The 24,254-nt window shown below is 39.4% G+C and overlaps 1 protein-coding gene across 1 annotated transcript in view; it reads left to right on the top strand.

Moving 5' to 3' along the window:
- The first annotated feature begins 4,118 nt into the window (after window positions 1-4,118).
- CNBD1 (cyclic nucleotide binding domain containing 1) overlaps window positions 4,119-24,254 on the top strand; it is a 290,441-nt gene continuing 270,305 nt past the window's right edge. The window contains exons 1-3 of the mRNA XM_032779093.1: window positions 4,119-4,281; window positions 11,195-11,270; window positions 22,248-22,361. Of these exons, the coding sequence (XP_032634984.1) occupies window positions 4,119-4,281; window positions 11,195-11,270; window positions 22,248-22,361 (353 nt within the window). The remainder of the gene's footprint in view (window positions 4,282-11,194; window positions 11,271-22,247; window positions 22,362-24,254) is intronic.

The following is a 24,254-nucleotide window of genomic DNA, read 5'->3' on the forward strand; positions in this document are numbered from 1 at the left end:
TGATGATGATTCCCTGTTTACAGTTATATTTTGAGACCTATCAGTTAGCTAGTTTTAAATCCATTTAATGTGTGCCATATTAATTTTGTATTGTTCTTATTTTTTAATCAAGATGTTGTGTGGTACCAAGTCAAGAACCTTACAGATGTCTAAGGATACCATGTCAACCCCGCTATTATCTTTATCAACGAAATTTATAATCTTATCAAAAAAAGATATCAAGTTATTTTGATAGGATCTATTTTCCATATCCCCATGTTGATTAGCATGAATTATATTAACCACCTTTTAGTTTTTTATTAGTCGAGTCTTGTATCAACTGCTCCATTATCTTGCCTAGGGACGACATCAGATTGACAGGCCTATAATTACCCAAGTCATTCCATTTACCCTTTTTACGACTTGGCACAACATTAACATTTTTCCAGGTGATGCTGGCTTCATTAGCAAAACACGGAAACAAGACATGATGTATATACTCTGGTGGAGTCGTGCAGGAGCCTAAAGTCAACTGGCCTGATTCTGATCTCACACTGTTTTTATACTGGTCAAACTGTTGACTCCAATAGTTATTCCTTGTTTTCAGTGATGTAAGAAGGACCAGAATGAAGTTCACTTGTGTGAATAAGATTTACTCAAATGAGTAAGATTTACATGAGACTATTGTTTTATTAACAAAAGTACCTTTAAAGCTAAGTGTCCTTATAATTGAGGATTCTTATTGGCTCTCTGGATCAGGCTACATAATACCATATTTTTTGACACTGCAGAGCTTGGTACTTATTTCCTTTCCCATCTCCGTTTGTGCAAGAACAGCAGAATATGTAAAGGGTTTTTGTTCCCTTCTTCTGCCAAATAATATTTTAGAACTTTTCTCCATTGGTGTTGTTTTCAGAGAAGTGTATGATTACTACTCCTAGGGGCCTGTGTGGTGATGTGCTGAAAGGAACAACTTCAAGAACAGATATAAAAATTACATACAATGGAATGCTGATATGCCAATTACTCTGCAGAGTTTTCTGGGGGAAAATAGAGGGACTCAAGAGAGACAGCAAAGAAAATCATTTATATTTTCACAATAATATAACTGAGTTATTAGATAAGAAACAGAAGATAGCCTTTGTGTACCAAAACCCCTTTAGTATTAAATTCTTCTGCCTTGCGTTCTGAACAGTATGCTATTGAAATATAGTGCAGTATTAAAATGTATTCTATGCAGAAACCTTCACACTTTGTTCTTGCAGGGACATTTCCATTGCTTGCTTGTTAAAGAAAAAAAATAGGAAATTCACAGCAATAATAGAAGAGAAAAAATGCATTTAAAAGTGTATTTCCCCAGACACTGTGACAGAAAACCTACAGGTCTGTTTTACTATCTAGGCATTCCATTATTCCTGTTGGTGTCAATGAGGGTTGCACACTTGTATGGTGAGAACAGGCCCTTGTGTTCCGTGTTCTTTCCCTAGAGATTAAATTTCATATTGAACATATGTTCTGTGTGCACAGCAGAGACAATGAAAAAAAAATCGGTGCCATCATAGTGATCTTTATTAAAATCTGGCCAGAAATAGAAGTGACTTGAATCTGTCATTCTGAAGCATCTTCCTTCTAACACCAGTTTAATGAAAAGGAATCTGTACAGCCTTCCTTGTTACATTTCTTTGCTACTTTCTACATTTGAGATTTGAAATGTATGTATTCTCCTTTACTGCTTCAGTACTCTAGGGCACTGTACTGTGTGTTTGGCTTTCTTTCTGAATTCTCTTTCATTGTAGAAATTGGAATTCATATTTGCTACAGCCTTGCTTTAGGAGGAATTTCTGCCAAGAATACAAGCTTTTTGATCACAAGCATAGAATTGAAATAATAAATTGAAAGGCCTAATTTGTATTGACAATGATCTTCCTTTTCATAAATATACACATGTGGCTAAAATCTAGAAGCAATTCCAGGCAGATAGGAGAATGAACCAAAACCCAAGAAGGGCTTTGATCCCTTTTGAAGTTTAGCGAGAATGGCCATCACAACTTGGATTGTCACCCATGAACTCTTCATCATGACAGGATTTTTGATCTTGCATACAGCCAAAATGTCAGCCTTTTTAATCTTAATAAGGAACCCTTTGAAATTCCACTTATCCCAGCACTTCTGTTCTTTTCCTCTTTTAAGTCTCAAATTTGAGTTTCTGTACTTTTTTCTTCAGGAAGCAATTTTCTATCCTCCCTAATAGATATATGATCAAATTCATCGGTGGTGCACCTCCACGGACTTAGCAGAGTTGCAACAGCAATAAATTTGGTCCATAAGGAAGTGCAGTGCAGGCAACCAACTAAACTATTACTCTGATGCAAGGAATATTCAGATACTGAAATGTAGCAAAGGGCTTCTATTCAGCAAGGCACATAAGTGCTTAAAGTGAGCATTCAAGTGCTGTGCTAAATGAGGATTGACTGCTAAACTGTGGTATTAATTTTGTATTACCTTGAATAGAAAAGATTTGTGCCAGAAGAAATGCTTTTAGCAATCTGAATAGAGAAGGAAATAACATTTGCAAAAGTTAATTACCTGGTTATCAAATGATTTAGTATGATGAAAAATAGCATGTATACTAGTAAATGTTATAGAGACATTGTCAAGTTTAAAATATCTTTACATTTAAATACCTGTCTGAAATTATTTTGTTATTATTACAGGTAACACAAAGATTATTGTAATTTAGGGATTAAGAAAAAATGAGCTATTTCTCTGTTTGTGCATTTTATTGTACTTTCTGGATAGTCACTTTCACTGCTTCTCTATAGTCAGTTTTCCTGGTAATTTATCTGAGTCTTTGAAATAGAAGCAGAAGTGAGAGAAATGTTTTAAAAGTAAGAAAATATGGCTGTAAAACTATAACAATTGGTGTGGGGACTTGGTAATAGTGTAGCACCTGAAACTTCTGTTAGCTAATTTTTTGAAACTAAAGAAATGTCAAGTTTAGACTCCATGCACATTTCTTTCCTTTAATGGACCTGAAAAAAAAGGGTTTTGTAGCTGTTGATCACATAGAGAAGTATTTATTATTTAATCCATAGAGATATATTATTATAGGTCTTGTATTATGCATAATTATAGTTTACATGGTGTGCTTTTTGTGAATTGCTAACATCTGATGTAAAACTAGCTTTGACAATTGGAGAGGACTACGAGCTGAGCTTCTTTGTTGCTAATACTTACAGAGCAGCCCCAGCTGCACACCAGCCACTGCTGCTTGCATGTGCTGAAATGCAGTGACCCACTCCTATCAACAGGGTGTACTTTTCCTATTCCCTTTGTGGCTGTGGCTCTTTCCTGCTGCAGGGACATTGCTATGGCCTCTTCTTCCACACTAGGGTCTTCATTCTCTCTCCATTGCATGAGGCCCCCTATTGAGGTTCACTAGGTAACAACCTGGCCACTAAGAAGGGAGATTTGGGCAGTTATGCAGGAGCCGTGGAAAGACATCAGGAGTCACCTGGGGAAACTGGAAGGCTTAACAGATTTGCATAGAATTTTCTTCCTTAATGAGAAATTGAGTCACCTGGATCAATGACTCTTCGAGCACTCCTGCACAGTCACTCTGACCAACACACCAGTCAGAGGAGGATGCTCTTGCCAACTCTTGATTTTTATTGCAAGTCTCACAATATTTAGTGGAGTCATGTTTAGATGAGGTTCTCATCTGAGCATTCATTTAAAAATCTAGTAAGTTTCTAGCCCTCCTGTTGGAGAGAAAAACATTAAAAACCTGGCCCTAAAACCTCAAGCCACTGGGAATAAAAAGAATCCTAAATTATTATATTTTTAAATCTCTTGATTTTCTCTTAAGCCAATCTCATGATTTTTGAATGCTTGGGTCTGGCAATACTGTAACACAATGACCCTGAGTGGGTCAGTGTCAGTCGGTATCTGTCTCTAAAATCATGAGCTTCTATTGCATGGGATAAAATATCTAGGTCTATTGAAATTAGGCTGTAGCAGGCTCCTCAATGTCTGGTAGTGGCAGAACAGAGGAACAGTGGCGCTCTAGAGGGGAACAGTGGCGCTCTGAATAATCATAGGTTGCTGGCTTGAATGTTGACAAGATAGCATGTGTCTTTATGACCTGGGAGAATCATGCTGGCTTTTTCTTTGTGACCTCACCTGAAGGAGGGGGTGGGAGGCAGGGGAGGTGGAGCTGGGATTCCAGGGAGGCTCCCTCAGAAAAGACCATGTTGCTGCCTCTTGCTGCTTCTGCTTCAGCTCCCAGCAAAGCACAAACTTGTGAGCGTGTAACTCTTTTTGCTGCTGCTGAAAAAACCTAATTGCTATAGGAGTATTGCTAAATCCCTGCAGTAAAGGGACTAGTCATGGGTTTAACTGCATTTTTTTTTTACAATCCAATGGAACTAGTTTTCATGCTAAGATATTTATATATGAATGTTTTTATTTCTTTGTCACTTATAAAATTTCTTAAGATCTAGATATTAGTGTATGAGATATTTGTATTTGTCTGCACAATACGGAGGACATTTAGGATGCTAGATAAATAATTTCCATGGGTTTATAAACTTTTTTCTCATTTGAAATTTTATTTTATGTTTTAAAAAATATAGAACGTATATGAAAATAATTCAGATGTAACTATCAAGGCCCATTGGACAGGTACCACTCGCATGATATAAGGAAAATAAAAACCACCAAAACCCAATACTGTTTTGACTGTAAAGTATATAAGATATCACTGAAACCGCAAAGATTATAGGATGAAAATTAAAGAGTCAAGGTAGCTTTTCAACATAATGACAACCATGACTCTGGCTCTTTCTAGGAATGCAAAGAATGGAATATTTTTCTTATGAAGCTATTATTGTTTTTTTTTAAATTCTTTGTCTGGAGGAGGGTACTAGACAGACAGACCCTCTCCAAGCAAAACTTTCTCCTTTGTGTTATTTCTTTATATGGAAGATCTTTCCTAGGGTTATGCGGAGGGATAATGTTTTCTTTCTTCTAAATGAAAAATGTACATTAAGAGTGGGATTTTCAAAAGTGCTTGGGCCTCACCCTGCTTTCATTGAATCACCCAGATGGGAGTTTTCCCATTACCTTCGGTGGCAGCAGAGCTGGGCGTTTCTGAGAATCCCACCAGGGGTGTCTGCTTCTTTGAAAACTGTTTCTGTTGTAGGCCAAGTGGGTGTTCAGAGTTTCTGTCATTTAAAAAAGAATAATAAATCGATTAGGTTTAAATAGATTCAAGTATTTATCAGCCAGATATCAATTCTAGGGCTCCTGCCCCCAAATGTGTCCTTGTGGAGTCACTATGACAGCTCATGACATAAATGTCCTTTGGAATGGCCTTGGATTGTGGAGCATGGACTGTGATATGTTAAAATGGCTTTTCTGTCACCTCTTCACAGTGATCTTAGGTCAGAGAACTGATGCAATGAAAGAGAAGGAGAAAACAGCTTCCTTCTAGATCTAGGAAATGAGTGGAGGCTATGTGTTTCATGCTCACTCTTTTGAAATTCTTTTGTATTCATGTTGCACTTAACTTCCTTTGGAAATTAGCCCTGTTTACTCAGGGCCTGATCTGGATAGGGATGGAGCAGCTGCAGAGCTCCTCCACTGTTTTCCATAAGAGTGATGGATGCTCAATAGGGGTTCTGCATTTCTCAGGATGAGGACCTAACTGTGTCAGACAAACAGCATGGGTGAGAAATTGGCCCCGCTGAAGTCAGTGGCAAAATTCCTATTGACTTCAGTGGGGCCAAGATTTCGCCCTTAGGACAGCTAATCTTTTTGTGTGCTCTGAAATGATTGGCTCAATAAACTCAGAAAAGAGCAGCAATCTTCAGCTGAACAGTTATCTGGCCCATTCTTATTTGGAAACCCTATGAAAATCCCTGAACAGTAAAGAATGTGAGCGCCAAAACTGATAGTTTTCCATCTGTCACATAGACTTGCTAAGAAAGATGAAAAAATAAAACTAATTTGCTGGAATTAAAATGAATGAAGTAATGACTGTCATTTGGGTGGGCATAGAAAGAGGAAATATTCACTCTGAGAAGTAGAAAAATATTTTAACTTATTGTGTTTAAAAATGAGACATGCTTTAATAATATGTATGTTCCTAGCCTTTAACGAAGTTATTTTGGACCTTTTGTCTCCAATTGAAGGGCCTATGACATTTACACCTTGAGTGAAACACGTTCCTGGCACTCATCCTATAACATTTAGTTTGGTCTAATTATTTTCAGTGATGAGTCCGGGGCAGTTGAATGTGCTGCGTACATCCAAAGGCTATACTAGCACTGCTTCATTAGGCACATGCTACATGCCCAGGGACCCTCACGGCAGTTAAGCATCTGTGCCAATTTAGATTTTCATGTTTTCAAAAACTTTTCTTGAAAAATTTTACATCTCCTTTTTTTCTCACCCTGGTCCCAGCAGCATACGGTCCTCTATAATTGAGTCCTATAGCGCAGGATAACGTTATTCTGTTCACAGAATGGGGCACTTTGAATGGATGGTTACAAGTTGATTATAACACTTAAGTATTTTTAAAATAATACTGCAGGTCCTTATGTCCATCCATGTGCAAAGCCCTTTTTGGTAAACTAAACATTTTGTCCAAAGGTAAAACATTGTGGGCCAGAGTTGCAAATCTAGGGGGCATGCAGTTGCATTGCTATATTTGTGTAATGCTTGGACTATGCACACACATATCAAATGTGTACACCAAGTTTATAGTTATATGTGACAGGTGGGTGACTACCTGGCTACATACATGCTTTCTCAGGCTTTTGAGGAGAGCTAAGTTCAAGGCCTGGGTTTGGCTTGGACTATTTATTTGTGGTGTATGTTTGTATTGAGAAAGGGGTGAGGATGATATGCTTATTTACCTGTATGCTTTGTGACTTAAAAGTAATGCCAGGTTGCTCTGGATGCGACATATTATGTCTTTTTATGTAAATAATATATAAATATAAGATTTCTGTTCCAGAAAATGCAATATAAAATTAGTTCTATAGAATAAAGTGAACTAATAGGACTAGGGTATAAAGTATTAGTATATTGCCACAGGACTTTATATCTAGGGATGATGGCGGCAAAATGTGACTTAATTGTGTAATCAGTCATTTAAAGCATTTATTAAAATTAAAATTGTAGAAATTATGTGGATAGTAATCAGTTTTCATTATAGTTCTTTGCACATCTCAATTCTATAATTAGATGGTGGCATCTGTCATTGCTGATTAATTTGTAGACGGCTCTCTCCTCCCACCAAGAATTTGCTGTGTACCAAGTCAAACTTTTCATCATCTGGAAATGTGAAATAAAAGTGCCATTAATTTGGGGGTGTCAGATTTTCATTCTGTAATTTTGGAGGGCAGGTGCTGCTGTTTAGAAAGATTGGTATATTTTTCCTGGTATTTTCTGAAGTGAAAGTCTAACAAGTTGTATGCAGTTCTGCTAGTACTGGGTAAAAACAACTCTGGCAGTTGAAAGCTGACACTGGGATTGCAAATAGCAATCACACCTTTTTTAAAGCCTCTTGCTGCAAGGCATCTGCATGTTGGGTTCAGTAGTCTATGAAAATTTGTCCTGCCTATAGAAGTGGAAGAGCAGTCTGAAAACAACAAAAAGCTTCCCTCCTAAACCAAGTAGATTTGAAACATGCCGGCTGTCACTGTGCCTCAGTGGGTCCTTGTATCACCACCAAAACCACTAGATGTAATGATGAGTGGTTATTTGAGACCAATTGAATCAAGCAAAAGGGTTCTTCTGATCCTAAGGGACCAGTCACTTACCCAAGTCAATATATAACTCAGGTGTTACCCAATAATCACGCTGTTGCCAATCCTTTAGTATCTAATATCTAAAGGTTTACTTATAAAAAGAAAGGTGAGAGTTAAAATTGGTTAAAGGAATGTAAATACATACAATAATTGCAAAATTCTTGGATCAGACTTGTAGCAGTGATAGAATAAACTGCTGGCTTGTAAGTCTCTGGTTGCTTCCAATTAATTGGAAGGTCCTCAGTCCCTTGTCCAGAGGTTTGAGCAGGAAAGAAGCAAAATGGAGATGCTTCCAGGGCCTTTTATAGCTTCTGCCATGTGGAGGGAAACCAATTGTTTCAAACAAAGCCTTCCACACAGCTTGTGAAAAAATACAGGTAACAAGATGGAGTTTAGTGTCACATGGCCTTGTCACATGCCTTTGCATGCTTTGCAGAGTCATAGCAGGGGCCATCACCCGTATTCTAGTTAGAACGTTCACATGAAAGTCCATTAAGTATAGATAGTTGTCTTCCAAGGTCCATTGTGCATTAAGTGTTCTTTGATGGGCCATTCAACTTGAATAGTCCCTTCAGAATATGCTGGCTAAAGACCTTGTGGATGTTATCACAGGAGCAAACATATTTGAAATATAGGTACATAGTCAATATTCATAACTTCAGGTACAAAATTAATACATGCATACAAGTAGGATAATCATAGTAAGCAAACCATAACTTTTTCATAGACACCTTAAATGATACACTTTGTACAAGATTTGTTGTGATTATATAACAGCGGTGACAATAATGATCTACATGATCATATTTTAATCATATAATGTCAGACTGAGTGAACTCCTGGCCCCATTACAGTCAACAGGAGTTTACCATTGACTTTAGTGGGGCCAGGATTTCACCTCCAGTCATTGCTGAACACCTTTTCCTAGTGGTTACTCCTGGTAGGCCTGACACCATAGAGGAAATAAAGGTTGGCCACTTAGGCAATGAGATGGCGAAGAAACAGATTAACTGAATGTGGTGCAGGAAGGTGTAATTCTACACTTCTTTGTGCTGCAGGGTGGATTCAATGGAGGGCAGGCAGTGTTGCACTCGCCTGCCTGCCTGCTCACCTACTTTTCCTTGGGGTTTCTACTAGGGCTGTCAAGTGATTAAAACATTTAATCATGATTAATCACATAGTTAAACAATAATAGAATACAATTTATTTAAATATTTTTGGATGTTTTCTACATTTTCAAATATATTGATTTCAGTTACAACACAGGATACAAAGTGTACAGTGCTCACTTTATATTTTTTATTACAAATATTTGTATTATAAAATCCAAAAGAAACAGTATTTTTCAATTCACCTAATACAAGCACTATAGTGTAATCTCTTTATCATGAAAGTTGAACTTACAAATGTAGAATTGGGAACAAAAAATAATGGCATTAAAAAATAAAACAATGTAAAATTTTAGAGCTTACAAGTCCACTCAGTCTTACTTCTTGTTCAGCCAATTGCTAAGACAAACAAGTTTGTTTACATTTGCAGGAGATAATGTGGTCTGCTTCTTGTTTACAAAGCCATCTGAAAGTGAGAACAGGTGTTTGCATGGTACTGTTGTAGCCAGCATTGCAAGATATTTACATGTCTGATTTGCTAAAATTTGTGAGTGCCATTATGTAACAAAAAAAAATCTACGTTTGTAAATTGCACTTTCATGAGAGAGAGATTGCACTACAGCATGAGGTGAATTGAATTGTAAAATACTATTTCTTTTGTTTATCATTTTATAGTGCAAATATTTGTAACCCAAACAACAATATAAAGTGAGCAATGTACACTCTGTATTCTGTTGATTCTAATAGAAATCAATATATTTGAAAATGTAGAAAACATGCAAACTATTTAATAAATTTCAATTGGTATTCTATTGCTTAACAGTGCAATTAAAACTGGTTAATCATGATTAATTTTTAAAATTGTGACTAATTTTTTGAGTTAATTGTGTGAGTTAACTGCGATTAATCAACAGCCCTCTTTTCCACTCATTCTAGTTCACTTCAGACTCCACTAGGGCAGCATGGGAGTCCAGCCAATGGAGGCCATTCAATCAGCATGGCCCTTATATGTCCCATTTCAGGCAAAAACCCTACCCTATCTACATTCTGCAGGTCGCTCCATCCCCCATGGTACAGGATGGTTCACTGACATTGGCCCAAAGGGTGAGAATCTACATTTCTACACTGTGAAGTCTGGAGCCAAAAAACACGTGTTCTTGCTGCAGGACTGGGCAGTGTGAAGCTTCTAGATGGCCCGCTCTCCTGATGAGCTGGCACTCAGAATAGAGGATAACAGTTGTATCTGACTGTAACATGCAGCCTGCAAAGCATTATATAAGGATACATTAGAAAGAACTAGAAAACACTCTGTTATCAGGCCAATTATTTCAAGGAGCTCAGTCTGCGTAACTATGACAGGAAGATAGTTGTGGCGGTATATGGGGAGATTGTAAATGACCCATCCTTAGCTCATGCAGCTCAGTACTGGGATGTTTTTCTTTTGGTCCTTGCAAGCTGCAAGGTACTAAATGCCACTTGTTCATAGGGAACATTAAAATTATAGTGAGCAATTAACGTGAACACACCAGTGATTTTGCCACAAACTGGTTCACAGAGTCTATCAAATCTCAAATTCCTTGTGCCCACATATTAATAAGTTGGCTGCTGAGATGAAGTGAACAAAGCCCACACTGGACGACGGCAGAAAGGAGATAATTATTTGTCCTGGCCCCACACCACAACACCTGTTACCAATATCCAGCCTGGAGCAAGGGCTTGCTTGCTGGAAGGAGTCAAAAGGAAGAAAGCAGGCTTGAGAGCTGGGGTGCCCCATTGAAGAGATTTTTGGTTTTGAAGCATGGAGGACCTAGTGGAGGACTGAGCAACCTATACCAGGAGCAAGCCATTGAAGGCTTGAATTAGAATTTCTGTTCATTTGCTTAATAAAGTCCAACCCCAGGAAGGGCTGCATGGTGCATGGATTGTGTCTTAAAGCAGTGTCAGAGCTGCTGTGATGCTATAATGAGTGTGCATCGCTTTAGACGTAAGACTTTCTGTAAACTTCCCTTACCGCTGTGGAACTTTGAAGATGGTATTATTGATATAGTCACTGTAAAAAGGTGTGTTGTCTTTTTCTTATATAGGCTCCTATTACCCCCCACCCCCTGTCCTGATTTTTCACATTTGCTGTCTGGTCACCCTAAGCTGAAGTGAGCTGCTAATTTGAGTAAGAGTTGCCTAAAATACTTCTATTATTATATTTTGGGCTCTGTCTGTACATCTGCGTATCTCATAAAGTCTGGATTCATTCTAAAGATATCATCATAAGTTTTTATTTATTATTTGCAGATAAGAAAAAAACTTCTAAGAGGATAAACTATGATCAGTTGGATGCATTGTGTAGTATCAGTGGGCTACAAAACAGGTAACTAACTCTAATGAATACATTTGCTTCTGTTTGTAGCTTTGTTGGGAAAGGGCATTAGTAAAACAATTCCTAAAGTGTGGTTACAGTCTGAAAAGTCTGTGTGAAAGTGCAACCTTTTTACAGCACAGATCTGCTCCCTGTATGTGCTATAGTCTTTATTTAGTGATAAAAATAGATTTATATTCCTTTTTACTTCTTCTTTACCCCAGAGCCAGGACAGCTATGGGAGAGTGAAGTGTGTTATATTACAGCAATAAACCACTCCAAGGTGTGCAGTGTTAGGCTATTAGTAAATGCCTTAAGTGTTTTTCAGTTATGCAGAAGGGGATGAGTAGATTGCTAATACACACCTGGGGAAGGTATAGTGTTATAGCAAATGACATTCATTTGAAAAATTGGAGTGGAGAGGTGTGTGTTCTTGCAATATAATAAATGCTTCATATTAGAAGAACAAGAGAAATCAGAGGATTATAAACAGTTTTTCTCTACTGTTTTAAATGTATTTACTGTTCATTGAACTCTAACTTTTCTCTTTTTTAACTTCTTTGGACTATGTTCAGGTCATACCCATGAACCTAGCTGTCCTTTCAGCAGCAATTCTTGGCCCATCAGCCACTTTCAACTTGTTTTTTAGTCAAACACAACCCCTCCTCCCACCTCTGCCTCCTCCCCCAATTTGGCAAATAGATCCATTCCTAGTTTAGGCCTCAATCCTGTAAATAATGTATGCACACACTGAACTTTAAATACTTGCACAGTCCCATCAACTCCAATGGGATTCCTCATCAACTTAAAGTTTAAGCACAAGTGCAACTTCAGGATTGGGGCCTAAATTTGAAACGCATCGATATTCCAAATTTAGCTTTTTAGAGTAGTAAGTGAATTAAGAGTGGCTAGAATAGCAATCACTAAGCTTCTGCTAAAAGAAGAGAGTCCATTTTATCCTCCAGCTTCCTCTTCCCTCTGCTTCCTCTCTTCACTCATCCATCTTGGATGCACAGAACTACATGCAGCATCAGGCCCTTGATTGCTAGGAATATCCCTTATACCCTTGAAACACTATTTTTGTCTCTTAAAAGTATGTTAAATACTGTGCAATAGAAGCAAAGAGAGGACTCAGGTACCTTCTCCGATCCCATTCATAGTGTTCTGGTAAATAAGCTTTTTGGGACAGAGCCTCTCTTCTGTGTTTATACAGTGCCCAGCACCATGGGGTCTTGGTCCATGACTGAGGTGTCCATAAACTACAAATACATATAAATACTGCACAACACAGAGATGAAAGTTTGACTCTGAAGATAATTTACTTTTATAAGGTTTCCCAATCTCCCACAATTATAAAAAACTTGCCATTAAAAAACCTGATTCCTGGCCATGCAAAATCTCAGCCACAATGCTGCATTAATGCAGCTTTCTCATGTATCTTAATAAAGTTCAGTTGTTTGTATGTGCAGTGAGTTGCTTCTCAGATTTTGGATGAGATAAATGTCATGCAAATTTTTCTGTACGCATGCAGCCATCCAAAACCTTAAATCAAAGATTTTGTTTTCTAATTAAAAAATAAGATTCCAGACATATTAATCAACAAGATTGCATTATGCAAATAAACTCAAGTCACCTGCACTGGGTAATGACTAGTTTATTTATTGCAGATGTTGCAATCCCACCACCTAATACTGAGCTGTTCATGGGGAGCAGCAAAAGGGAGGAGAGAAAAGGAAGGGAGAGAATGAGGGAAGTGGGGAAAGAAAGAGCAGAGCAGTTCTGAACATGTCAGTCCTGGTAAGGACTGTCAGAGGGGGAAGACAATGATAGAAAGGTAAAGGAGTAAAGGCAGGAGGATGGAGTAGCGCCAGAGCTGCAGTGACCATACATGAGCATGTGCGCTTCCACTCCCACCCTTTCTCCCACACCATTCTCCTCAGAGAGAGATGTCTCCCGATATATAGTACACTCATCTCACTGTCCCTATGAGACACCCAGCCATCTCTCTGAACTTCCTCCTGTCAAAGTCCTGCCTCCCCCCAATGCACTTTGCCTTCTTCTTGGAGGACAGAGACCCATGCTTCACTTGTTTCCATCCAAGGTAATATGGATCTGAGTTTAAGCCTCCTTTTGGATTGAAATGCAGGTAAAATCCATCTTCCAAACTCTGATTTGATGAGTTTGTGTAACCCAAAATCCCTCTGTGGCCACCAGCCCAGATGATTGTACCTCTGTTTCTATTGTATTAAAGTGTATTTTCAGTCCAATTTGAATCATACCTTTTAATAAACTTCTGATTTTAAGAAGGTTTTTGTGAAGACCTTTGTAAAATTAGGATTTTCTGCTAATAACTTTAAGAAAGTTTGTTGGAATCTTGGCGTGAATAATAAAATAGTGATCTGGTTCCAATCTTTAGAGTACACATATATCAAGAAAATACAGTGGCTTTTAAATATTTTGTGATCCAGACAACTTTTTTTTGAAGGAACACCAAGGGGCAGATTCAAGATCACTATCAAAGTGAGCCTGAGCAAATGGGGGATCCGTGCCTGGGCTTGGGGCTAAAGGAATCCTCTTCTTCCAGTGCATAGCACACTAGCACAACTGCACCCCAGCAACTGGTACAGCCCATGGGCTGCAGTAACAATGATTGCTTCCTCCCCTTCTCTACCTCCTCACAATGGGGATTTTCAATAGAGGTTCTGCATCATCGTGGAGCCACTGTCTCTGCTTTCCCTTTAGTCTTGGCTCTCTCCATGTCACATAGAAAGCATTCACAGAGCACTGTTGCATGGTAGCAACTGATGCAAATACCCTTCTGCAGCCTTCCCATAGCCTGTCCTCACCTTGTTTGGTGGAACATATAAGGGGTTAGGAAGCACGTCTGGCTCTAAGAAAGAAAAGAATGCTCAGTGTCTTATGGTGAAATCTTGGCTCTGTTGGAATCAAAGACAAAACACCCATTGACTTCAACAGGGCCAAGATTTCACTTGAGTGTAAGTCACATTAGTGGAGATCATAACACAGAGTCTATACCTGCTAGTCATGTTAAAGCCAATTAATGGAAGAAGGAATTATTTCTACCTCACCATTGTGTTGCTAATAGGTTTTGTTACATGAATAGTTGGTTTTCTTCCTGAAAATAAGACCAATTATAAATTATACCCTATACTAGAGAGGGTTACTCAGACAAAAATGAGACATTTGTTTTAGGTGCTTTGTGAGTTGTTACTAATACACTATAGCCACCGGATTCCTTGTTGTTTTAATAGACTATATAGTTCATCTGAAAAAAGCAGCAAGGAAAGAAAGGACTAGACATTTTAAGATTAATCAAAACAGGCAGTTTTGAACAGGATTGATGTAATGCCTCTCTTTAAAGAGTATACAGCTTACTACTTTGTGTTCTGACCATGTTTCCCCCCTCAGGCAGCACACACAGGGACTGTCAGTTTAATTGGATTTCTAGAGTCTAAGAAGCCAAGTAGCTGTTTTTCCTCAGCTCTTGTAAAAGGCAAAATGCAAAATAAAACAACATCATCATGAGAATTAGCTATATATGGGCATTCATCCTGTTCACACTCTGAAGCTCCTATCTCAATGAGACTAGTTTTGATTATCATCTCTTAGGGAAAATTGTCCTGTGCCTGTATAGATTAAAATCACATTGGAACAGCTGCTATTGCCCAGATTCATGCAGGCTAAACTGATTGTTTGTATCAGTATGATAGCTAACTGTTTGTCAGCATCCTTAAAAGAGAGGAGAGGCAGCTCAAGTTCTTGCAGTTACTTAGGGCTGGTCTACACTACGGGGGGAAATCGATCTTAGATACGCAACTTCAGCTACGTGAATAACTTAGCTGAAGTCGAATATCTAAGATTGGATTACTCACCCGTCCTCACCGTGCGGGATCGATGTCCGCAGCTCCCCCTGTCGATTCCGGAACTCCGTTGGGGTTGGTGGAATTCCGGAATCGATATAAGCGCGTTCAGGGATCGATATATCGTGTCTAGATGAGACGCAATATATCGATCCCCAAGCAATCAATTTTAACCCGCCGATATGGCGCGTAGTCTAGACGTAGCCTTTGATGAGCAAGTGCTCTTCCTACAGAATGTGCTTCTTTAAGGAGTTATTTTGGTGTATTTTACCATTTTTGAGCAGTAAACAAAATAAACAAAAACAGATTTTTTCAAAATTGCTATACCTCTTCCTTCCTTTCCAAGGATGGAGACTGGGTGGACAGAACTATGTTGAGATATGCATAATTTAGAAGTTTCATCTCACTTAGCTCTCAATCCTGTGAAGTGTTGAGGCACACACAGGACATATAGCACCAGACAACACTCTCTGTAATCTGATTTGGGGATTCCACCTACTCATATAAAAAATGTAACAAAAAAGCATAGAAGTAAAGAGGAACATGTGGAAGGGCAACTGAGAAAAGAAAGCAGGACTGTAGATATGGGAATTAAAGTTGGCCCCATATTTGACAATTTAACCAAATATTTCTCTTTAATCAAGTTATTCAAAATCTGAGTTTACAACTTTGGTTACTATAACTTGGTCATGACTCTTTGTGCTGAGGGTGGGGGAGAGAATCACCTGCATCTTTGTGAGCATCACAGGAGATTTCCCTCAAGTTACTCATGTTCCAGCCACTGGCTGGAGAGCACTAGATGGAGGCTTTTGGGAGAATAGCAAGGTTGCTTTTTAACAGACTCAGTCAGTGGTGGATGGGGGGCAGGAAATGGGGACATGTTACTTTCTTCCAGCCTTCTTCATTCTAAGCACCCTTTGGACTGGGAAATATGAAACTAGAGTCAGGAACCAAACGTGATACAGGCCATTACCACTAGGAAACAGGGCTGGCCTGGCTTTGCAGTTTTATGACTAAATCTTGCCCCTTAGCAGAAAAACAGGAATAATGGCCAAAAAGTGACATATTCACTCTCTTGTGGGCCTCCCACTGGATTTTTCTGTGACAGAGGCGTATAGTAAAGGTACATCTGCACATATGGATTTATTTTGGTACTTGGCTATCAAACTTGTAACATGCCCAACTGTGAGGCCAAATCATGCAGTCATCTCACACAGAGGAGACTGAGTATAGAACGCATAATGTGCCCTGTGGTCATAATTTTCTGTACCAGCTGAGGCAGAAAAGCTACAGTCATTGTGCAGTATTACAATTTACCCTTCTATTATCAAAATATCTAGATCTTTACATCACATTTTTGCTTCAGCTGAGAAATGGAGAAAATACCCAAATGCCCTACTCAGTGGTTCTCAAATGTATTTGATTGTGCCCTCCTTCTTTGTGTCTGTAGTTGTTTACATCCCCCCACCACCACACAAGTACATAAACCAATTATAAAAAAAATCAACATGCAACTCTCACTAAATATTAGAAACAGCAAGGCATTGATTCAAACAGAGCTATGGATCCATTTTAATAAGAGCAAAAGCAAAACTGCGATGGTGGTCAATGCTTACAATTAAATGTGCATGCTGCGTTGTAGCAACCGGATTAACATACCTATGGCAACGACTTTGTATAATGCATTGTATAACCAGAAATCCGTCAAAATGCACAGTGCCATCTGAGGACCTGGTATGTCTAGAGGAATCATCTTTGCTAGTTATTCATTGCTGTGGGTAAAATGTGTGCAGTATGTTTTTTCCCTCCTAAATCTTCTCATCCCCCCTACCCCATACATTCCAGGCCCATTGGACATGCACACAGATGTTGCATCCAGAACACTTCCATGGTCCTGCACATGATGAATACCTCATTGTGCATTCTGTCTGGGGATGATTCTTAACATATACATGGTCACATCATTTTCAGTTCTGTGTTAATCAATATTTGCATGGTGTTAGGAGAAAAGGAAATCTCCTTAGTGTACCATTAAATTACACTTCATACCAAAATCTGCATTCTCACAATAGTGTTATATTGCTGTTTGGCTTCATTGTGCCCTCTTCCTACACCTATTGTGTGGAGAGACCCTCCCCCACACAAAGCTCCTGTACACCTTCATGTCTAGCAATCTGGAGAGATCATGGTTCAGTTTACCATTGCTATATTTTTCAGTGCAAAACCAGAAGGTTGGATGGGTAACAATTATGATGTACATCCTACTTATGAGATCTGCAGTCTGGATATAATGGGATGATTTCATCCCTAATGCAATTCAGTTCAAATACAGTATTTATTTCATGCAGAGCTTGCCTATTGACTTTTAGTCTTGAAGTACTTTGATGGTTTGCCAGGGAAGACTTAAAATGGTAGTGTTTAGGGAAATTATTACTTGATTAGCTTGACTAGAGAATCTTATATTTTCTTCTGTAATCGCAGCAGAAAAATTAAAATAGGGCATAGATAACCTTTTATTTATGATGAAAGTTGATTGCAAAATATGATTTTGAACTTCAATTGTCTAGAGAGCAAAAGAAACCCCAAACTCTCAAATCCACAAATTATGCCACAAACCTTAATATCGCCATACACTTGCAACAGTGTCACAGGATTGTGCACCAAATTCAAGTTTGGCTTTAAATGGATGCAATCACACTGAAGTCAACGTAGGTATCCCTTTACATCAGAGGTGAATTTGGACCAATGTCTTGAAAATGAGGAAGATAATAACTTGAAAGGCAAAGGAGCTACTTTGGTTTATAAAGAACTGAGTGAATGGATAGCAGTAAATAGATATCTTAAAGCACAATATTTTAGAAAATCAAAAACAATAAGGCAGACTGAAATTTGAGCTGGAGAATGCGAGTGTAACACTGGCAGACCAGATCATGTCAGAGTGTATTCAGGCCAATTCACTTGTGTATTAGTATAGATCAGAGGTTCTCAGTCTGTGGTCTGAGCTCCATTCAGGTGGTCTGTGAATATTTTCCTCTAAGGTGTGTGCCTGGGTGGCTGAACACAAGAGAATGAAGGGCCACCCACGTAATCAGTGGAGCCACACAGGCATGACTTCACTAATTAGGTGCCTGGACTCTGGAAAAGATGTACATGTAAGGTGAGGTGGCCTTGAGGGTAATAGGAGAGAAAAGGAGGTGGGGCGAATTTAGGACATGCAGGGCTGCAGTGACCAGAGAAAGAGATGACTTTCCCCAGTTTGGTGGATGCCATGGTGGGGGAAAGAGGGAGAGACAACCCTCCTTCCCAGCCCCAACTCAGGGCCTGCTATGGTGGGGGAGATAGGGCACATCCATCGCATTAGAAAGGTAAGACTACTGATACTAAAATAAGAGTTGTGTGCTTTTGTTTGTAGAACAAAAAATGTTAATTATTATTAAGTTTTTTATACATTGTGCTTTTATCCAAAGCTCTTTACAATAGTTAGCCAATGATATAAACAACATTTGGGAAGATCATTAAGTGGTCCGCCGAGACCCACAGCAATTTTCAAGTGGTCTGCAAAAGAAAAAGTTTGAGAACCACTAGTATAGATCAAAGTGTTTGTTAAATGTATAAGTGTTTTGGATGTTTAAATTTCATAAATGGGATGTCACGTGCACTGTTTTTACTTATCTGTGTCCTGTCATAATGTAATAACAAGCATTTACATTGTACGTACCCTGTAGCTAAATAACTCATCAGACTTGAAAAAGCCTTGTGGAATGCTAATCAGGGACTTTATCAGAAAGAAATGCTAATTACAAAGCAAATGGGCATTGTATGTGATGACCGGAGATCAGAGACTCGAAGTGCATTCTTCACGCCCTGTCATCAAAGGAAAAGCCCATGTGGGTAAAAAGACTGTCAGCAGAAGATATAAATATGGATTCTAGGAAAGATCCTTCATCTCTGAACTGTTTGGACTCTTACAGGGAAGTGTACCAGATGCAAAGTGGAGATCCCCAGAGACAATCTGGGTACCCTGAAAAGACTTTTGGGAAACTGGCAGTTTATTACATCACTGTCATCATTTGAATTACAAACTGTGATTCACCTGTACATATTTTACCCATTTTAACCTCTCAATAACTCATTTCCTTTTCTTACCTAATAAACCTTAAATTAGTTTACTATAGAATAGCTGCCAGCATTGTCTTTGGTATAAGATCCAGAGTACCAATTGGTCTTTTGGGACTGAGAGAAACCTGATGAGGTGTGATTTTTGGTTTGAGTGACCATCATCACAAAAGTCAGTTTGTCTGAGTGGCAAGATAGTCTGGAGAGTCTAAGGGGACTGTCTGTGACTCCATGGTAAGACTGTTATAGTGATCCAGGAGTTCATCTTTGTTACTGGCTTGGTATAATCTAATTATAGAACATACCACCAGTTTGGGGTGTCTGCCCTTGTTTTCTGTCAGTCTGTCCTGAGATAGACACTCACAGCTGTGAGCCACTCCAGACAGCATGACAGAGGGTCTGAATGATTTATTGATGGCAATAACCTTTTAAAAGCAGCAAAGAGTCCTGTGGCACCTTATAGACTAACAGACATTTTGGAGCATGAGCTTTCGTGGGTGAATACCCACTTTGTCGGATGAATGCATTCACCTACGAAAGCTCATGCTCCAAAACGTCTGTTAGTCTATAAGGTGCCAGAGTACTCTTTGCTGCTTTTACAGATCCAGACTAACACAACTACCCCTCTGATATTTAATAACCTTTTAGTTCAGGACATTCAAAAATGCATTTCTGAATAATTGCCAGCCAAGTTTCTTCAAGATAGCACATAATTAAAGAAGGAAACTCAGTTGTGTGTATTGAGATGTTTCTGAAATTAAATGCATATCAGAAAGAATCTGCTGCCTCTTTCAATGTAAAAGGTAGAAATTTACATTTCTCTTACCTCTGAAGATAAGGTAAAGATATATAAATAAAGTAGATAAATATTGCCATGTCTAATAAGCCTATGAAGTGAAATATCTTTCCAAGCTGCTTGTCATGGTCACTTCTACCACATACCTTCAAAACTAATGATGTTCTTAAACATCTAGCTGGAAATCTAGGGTCCACTGAAATCAATGGGCAAAGTGCCCATTGACTTCAGTGGGGTCAGGATTTCACATAGTTCTGTACGTCCAATGCTTTTTTAGTGCAAAATTTATTAATTTTATGTAGAACCAGATTCTGCCATCCTCACTCATGTTGAGTAGTACCTGCTATGAGACTGCTCTGCAAAAGAAAGGTCTCTATATTGTGGCAAATTGCCGGTATTGTTCTCTGGGTCTCGCGCTTTCTCTTCTCTGGGGTAGGTTCAGGGCGATATTGCTTGCCTCTGAACCAGTTCTTAATCACTCCCCTAGTGTCCTTGGAGGAGGGGAGTGGAGAGGGAGGGACCTGGGCCCGCCCTCTACTCCAGGTCCCAACCCAGGGGCCCTGGGGTTGTGGTGAACCACTTGACTAGCGGTTTCTTCCCCTGGGTTACTTCCCTCTCATACCCGTCAGCTTGTGAAGGGCTTCTCGCCTCTCTTCTATACAAGCCTGGTGCCCCTTACCTAGGGTTTCTGTTGGGCTTCCCAATCCACCGCAGCACTCCTCCAAACCTTCTATTTCTCTCTGGACAAACTCTTCTCTTCTGCAATCTGCACTCTGCTCCAATCCAACCTTTCTCCTTCAACTACCACCCCCTGTCTGACTGAAGCAGGGGTTTATATCCCATGACTGGAGTCAGGTGCTCTAACTGGAGTCAGGTGCTCTAACTGGAGTCAAGTGCTCTAACTGGCCACAGCTGTTCTAGTTAATCTAAAGGAAACCTTCCTCCCTTGGCAGGGAATAAGGCCCCCTGCTAACACTCTTATGCTGCCCTCTGGCCATGCTGTATCACAATATATGTAGATAGATAATTGATAATGTTCCATCAGATGACAGTCAAGAATTTGCAGAATTGTTCATAGGCCTTCTGGTATCAGTAAAAGTTGTGAATTGCAAATGGCTTCCAGAGTGCAGCTCTTTATACTGAGCTTTTACCAGTTCCACACTCCATGACTAGTTCCAGTAACTTCAGTGAGACCGTTCATGGAGTCATGTACTCTTCCACATGCATTAGAGAGGCAGAATGTGACTTACTAGTCACTTTGTCCAAAGCTCCTCTAGGATAAGATTTGCTAGAGTGCTCGCCACCCATCAGCTCCCACTATTTTCAGTTGGTACATTTTGATGCCTAAATGGGAGCTGAGCATTTTTGACTCTTGATTCCTCCATGGCGTATTCTGGCCCTTCATGAAAAGCCATTATAACAGTCCCTTTTTAAATAAGTTGTCTCCATAGATTCCATGTTATAATCTATTTCTTTTGATAGTTCTAAACAAGTGTGATATTATATAAACTGTAACAGTGAAGATAGGGCTGCCCAGGGCAGTGGGGCGGGGGGACCAAGCGGAGCAATTTGCCCCAGGCCCCAGTCCCCACAGGGGCCCCCATGAGAGTTTTTTGGGGCCCCTGGAGCAGGGTCCTTCACTTGCTCCAGGGGCCCCAGAAAACTCTCGCAGTGTCTGAGCCCCCGGAGCTTCTTCTGCTGCAAGTCTTCGGTGGCAATTCGGCAGTGGGGAGTCCTTCTGCTCCGGGACCTGCCGCTGAAGTGCCCCGAAGACCCGCAGTGGGGGATCCTTCCACCCTGGGACCCACCGCTGAAGTGCCAGGTCTTCGGCGGCAATTTGGTGGTGGGGGGGAAGACCCCAGGCCTCCTGAATCCTCTGGGTGGCCCTGACTGAAGGCAGTGAGAAAGACCCTTTTTTGTGTGAGTTGCATGGCTCACTTTGAGGATAGAATTTGATCTTGTGCTCCCTTAATGTTACAGGAACAAGAGATTAAATTCCACTGCTGTTCCCATTGAAGTCTTTGGGAGTTTTTATGCAGATCCAGCTAACCAACATGGTGCTTATCACCAGTCCCCTCTCCGTACTTAAGATAGTATTTTTATCTCCTCCAGTAGAAGCAGAACTGCGTGCAAATAATACTAACATTATGTCTAAGGTTTAAAATTTCTAGAATTTATTCTTTTTCATTTCTTTAGGAAGAATCCACACACCACTGAAGAAGCTCATCAAAAGTTTATGAAACTTTATCCCAAAATATTCTATCAAGAAAAGACTGTATTGCCAGGAATTCCTCTAACACACTCAAAGAAGTAATGGATCTCTTCTAGTTTTTGTTTTTTGTTTTGAGAGAAAGAAAAGCATACGATATTATCAGATCAAGCTTCACCACTGCATATCACAGAACAGCTGGAGAAGACAAAGATTAGTAGCTAGTGCCAAATTCATTTTCTGCATGAACAGAAACATCTGTTCGTTGCTAAGAAGTAGATTTGTCCAACCTTTCAGAAAAGTATTGGTTACACTTACCTCCCAGTTTGTTGTGTTTGTGAAAAAAGATTATCAGAGTGGTGGCTGCTTTTATAATTTTTCCTGTCACTTTTGAAAAAAAGTGAGTGCCCCAGTGAGTAAATGGCTAATCATACATGCATAGATATCTATATATATCAGTGTTGAACATTTAAGTCCCCGATAGTCTTTCTTTCCTTTCCTGACTGCAAGAAGAAGCCTTGCCCAGATACTCACCTACATCATAGCAGGGGCTAGACCTAGCTTGGTCAGCAGCAGCTGCCTGAAGTTAAGTGAGGTATTATTTTGCTACAGCTACTTCAGAGACCCTGAACTTTAAGGAACCTATGGAGGAGGAGAATACCTGGGTCCTGCAAAAAGTCTTCTGGGGGAGGGGGTAGAGAGGGAACTTCTCTTCCAAGTAAGAAGAGCAGGTAAAGAGCACCCCTGAAGATTCCTTAGCAAATATCCATGGCAGGCCATGAGAACACATGCCCCTTAAGAGACAACAGGGGCATTGGCAAGAAGTACCTGTATCCCCCATCCCAGCATGAGAAAAAACAGAGGTGCTCCATTGTGTCTTCTTTCTCTGGAGGGTGGAGGTTTACCCTCTGACCGTGCCCTGGCTGCAACAGATGCTATGAAGGGCACAAGTGTTTCTCCTCCCCAAACCCTTTTATGATGGAGGGTCTTGAAGCAGGTGCAGCAGGAGCCCTTCAACTCATTTTTAGACAGCTGTTGCTGCCCTATCTGATGATGGTGAATAGAACTGGTCAGAATCCCCCGCCCAGGGAAATCTTTTTAATTTTTGTCAAAGCTTTTGTACATATTTTCAGTGGATAATTTCAACTTTTCATTGAAAAACAGGTTTTTTGTTTGATTTTTGGTAACTAAAACAAAAATGCCTTGATTTTCTGACAGAAAAAAATGAAACGTTTTAATCATTTACAAATCCAATTTTCCATAGAAAAAATGTTGATGAAAAATTTTCAGCTATACCCTAATAGTGAGCCTACCTATGACTTCTACCTGCAATCAAGAAGAAAAAGTGAGAGTTGGATGCGGTTTCTAAATATCCATAATTCAGATAAAAAGAATTAATTAATAAGAGAGAGACCAAGACTGACCAGCTACTAACTCTAATCTTCACTTTTTTCATAAGTGAAATTTTTTGGCTAAAACACTTTAAAACAATACATGTCTGTTAAGTATATATAATACACACTGAAGCTAACACAAATGGCACACAGGAAAGTATTTCTCCATATGTTTTTAAATATATCATGGTCTAAAAATGACTGACACGTCCATGTTTCTACTAAAAAAGTCCCTGATCCTGCATTTGGAGATGCATGGTCAGACTCTTATGCCCTTATGGAGCCCCAACAAAGCTAAAATAGAGCAACAATGTATTAAATCTAGCACATTGCTTGTATGTAGTATGTTGGGTTGCCCATTGTAAAGGGAAAAATTGTCTCAGTGGAGGGATTTGGAACATAATTTTATTCAAGTCTGGTTTATTTAGACCTGATGTTAAAAGAACTATTTTCAAGACATAACATTGTTTCTGAAAAGTATTTATTGTAGATGGCTACCTGTGACCTCAAATATTTAAACATACTTAAAGAGCAAAGTAACTTCTACAAGGATTACTCTCTGTAAATACTGTTTCTTCCCCAAAAGTTTCATTCTTAGTT

The sequence above is a fragment of the Chelonoidis abingdonii genome, chromosome 2 (assembly GCF_003597395.2).
Source record: "Chelonoidis abingdonii isolate Lonesome George chromosome 2, CheloAbing_2.0, whole genome shotgun sequence".
NCBI lineage: Eukaryota > Metazoa > Chordata > Testudines > Testudinidae > Chelonoidis > Chelonoidis abingdonii.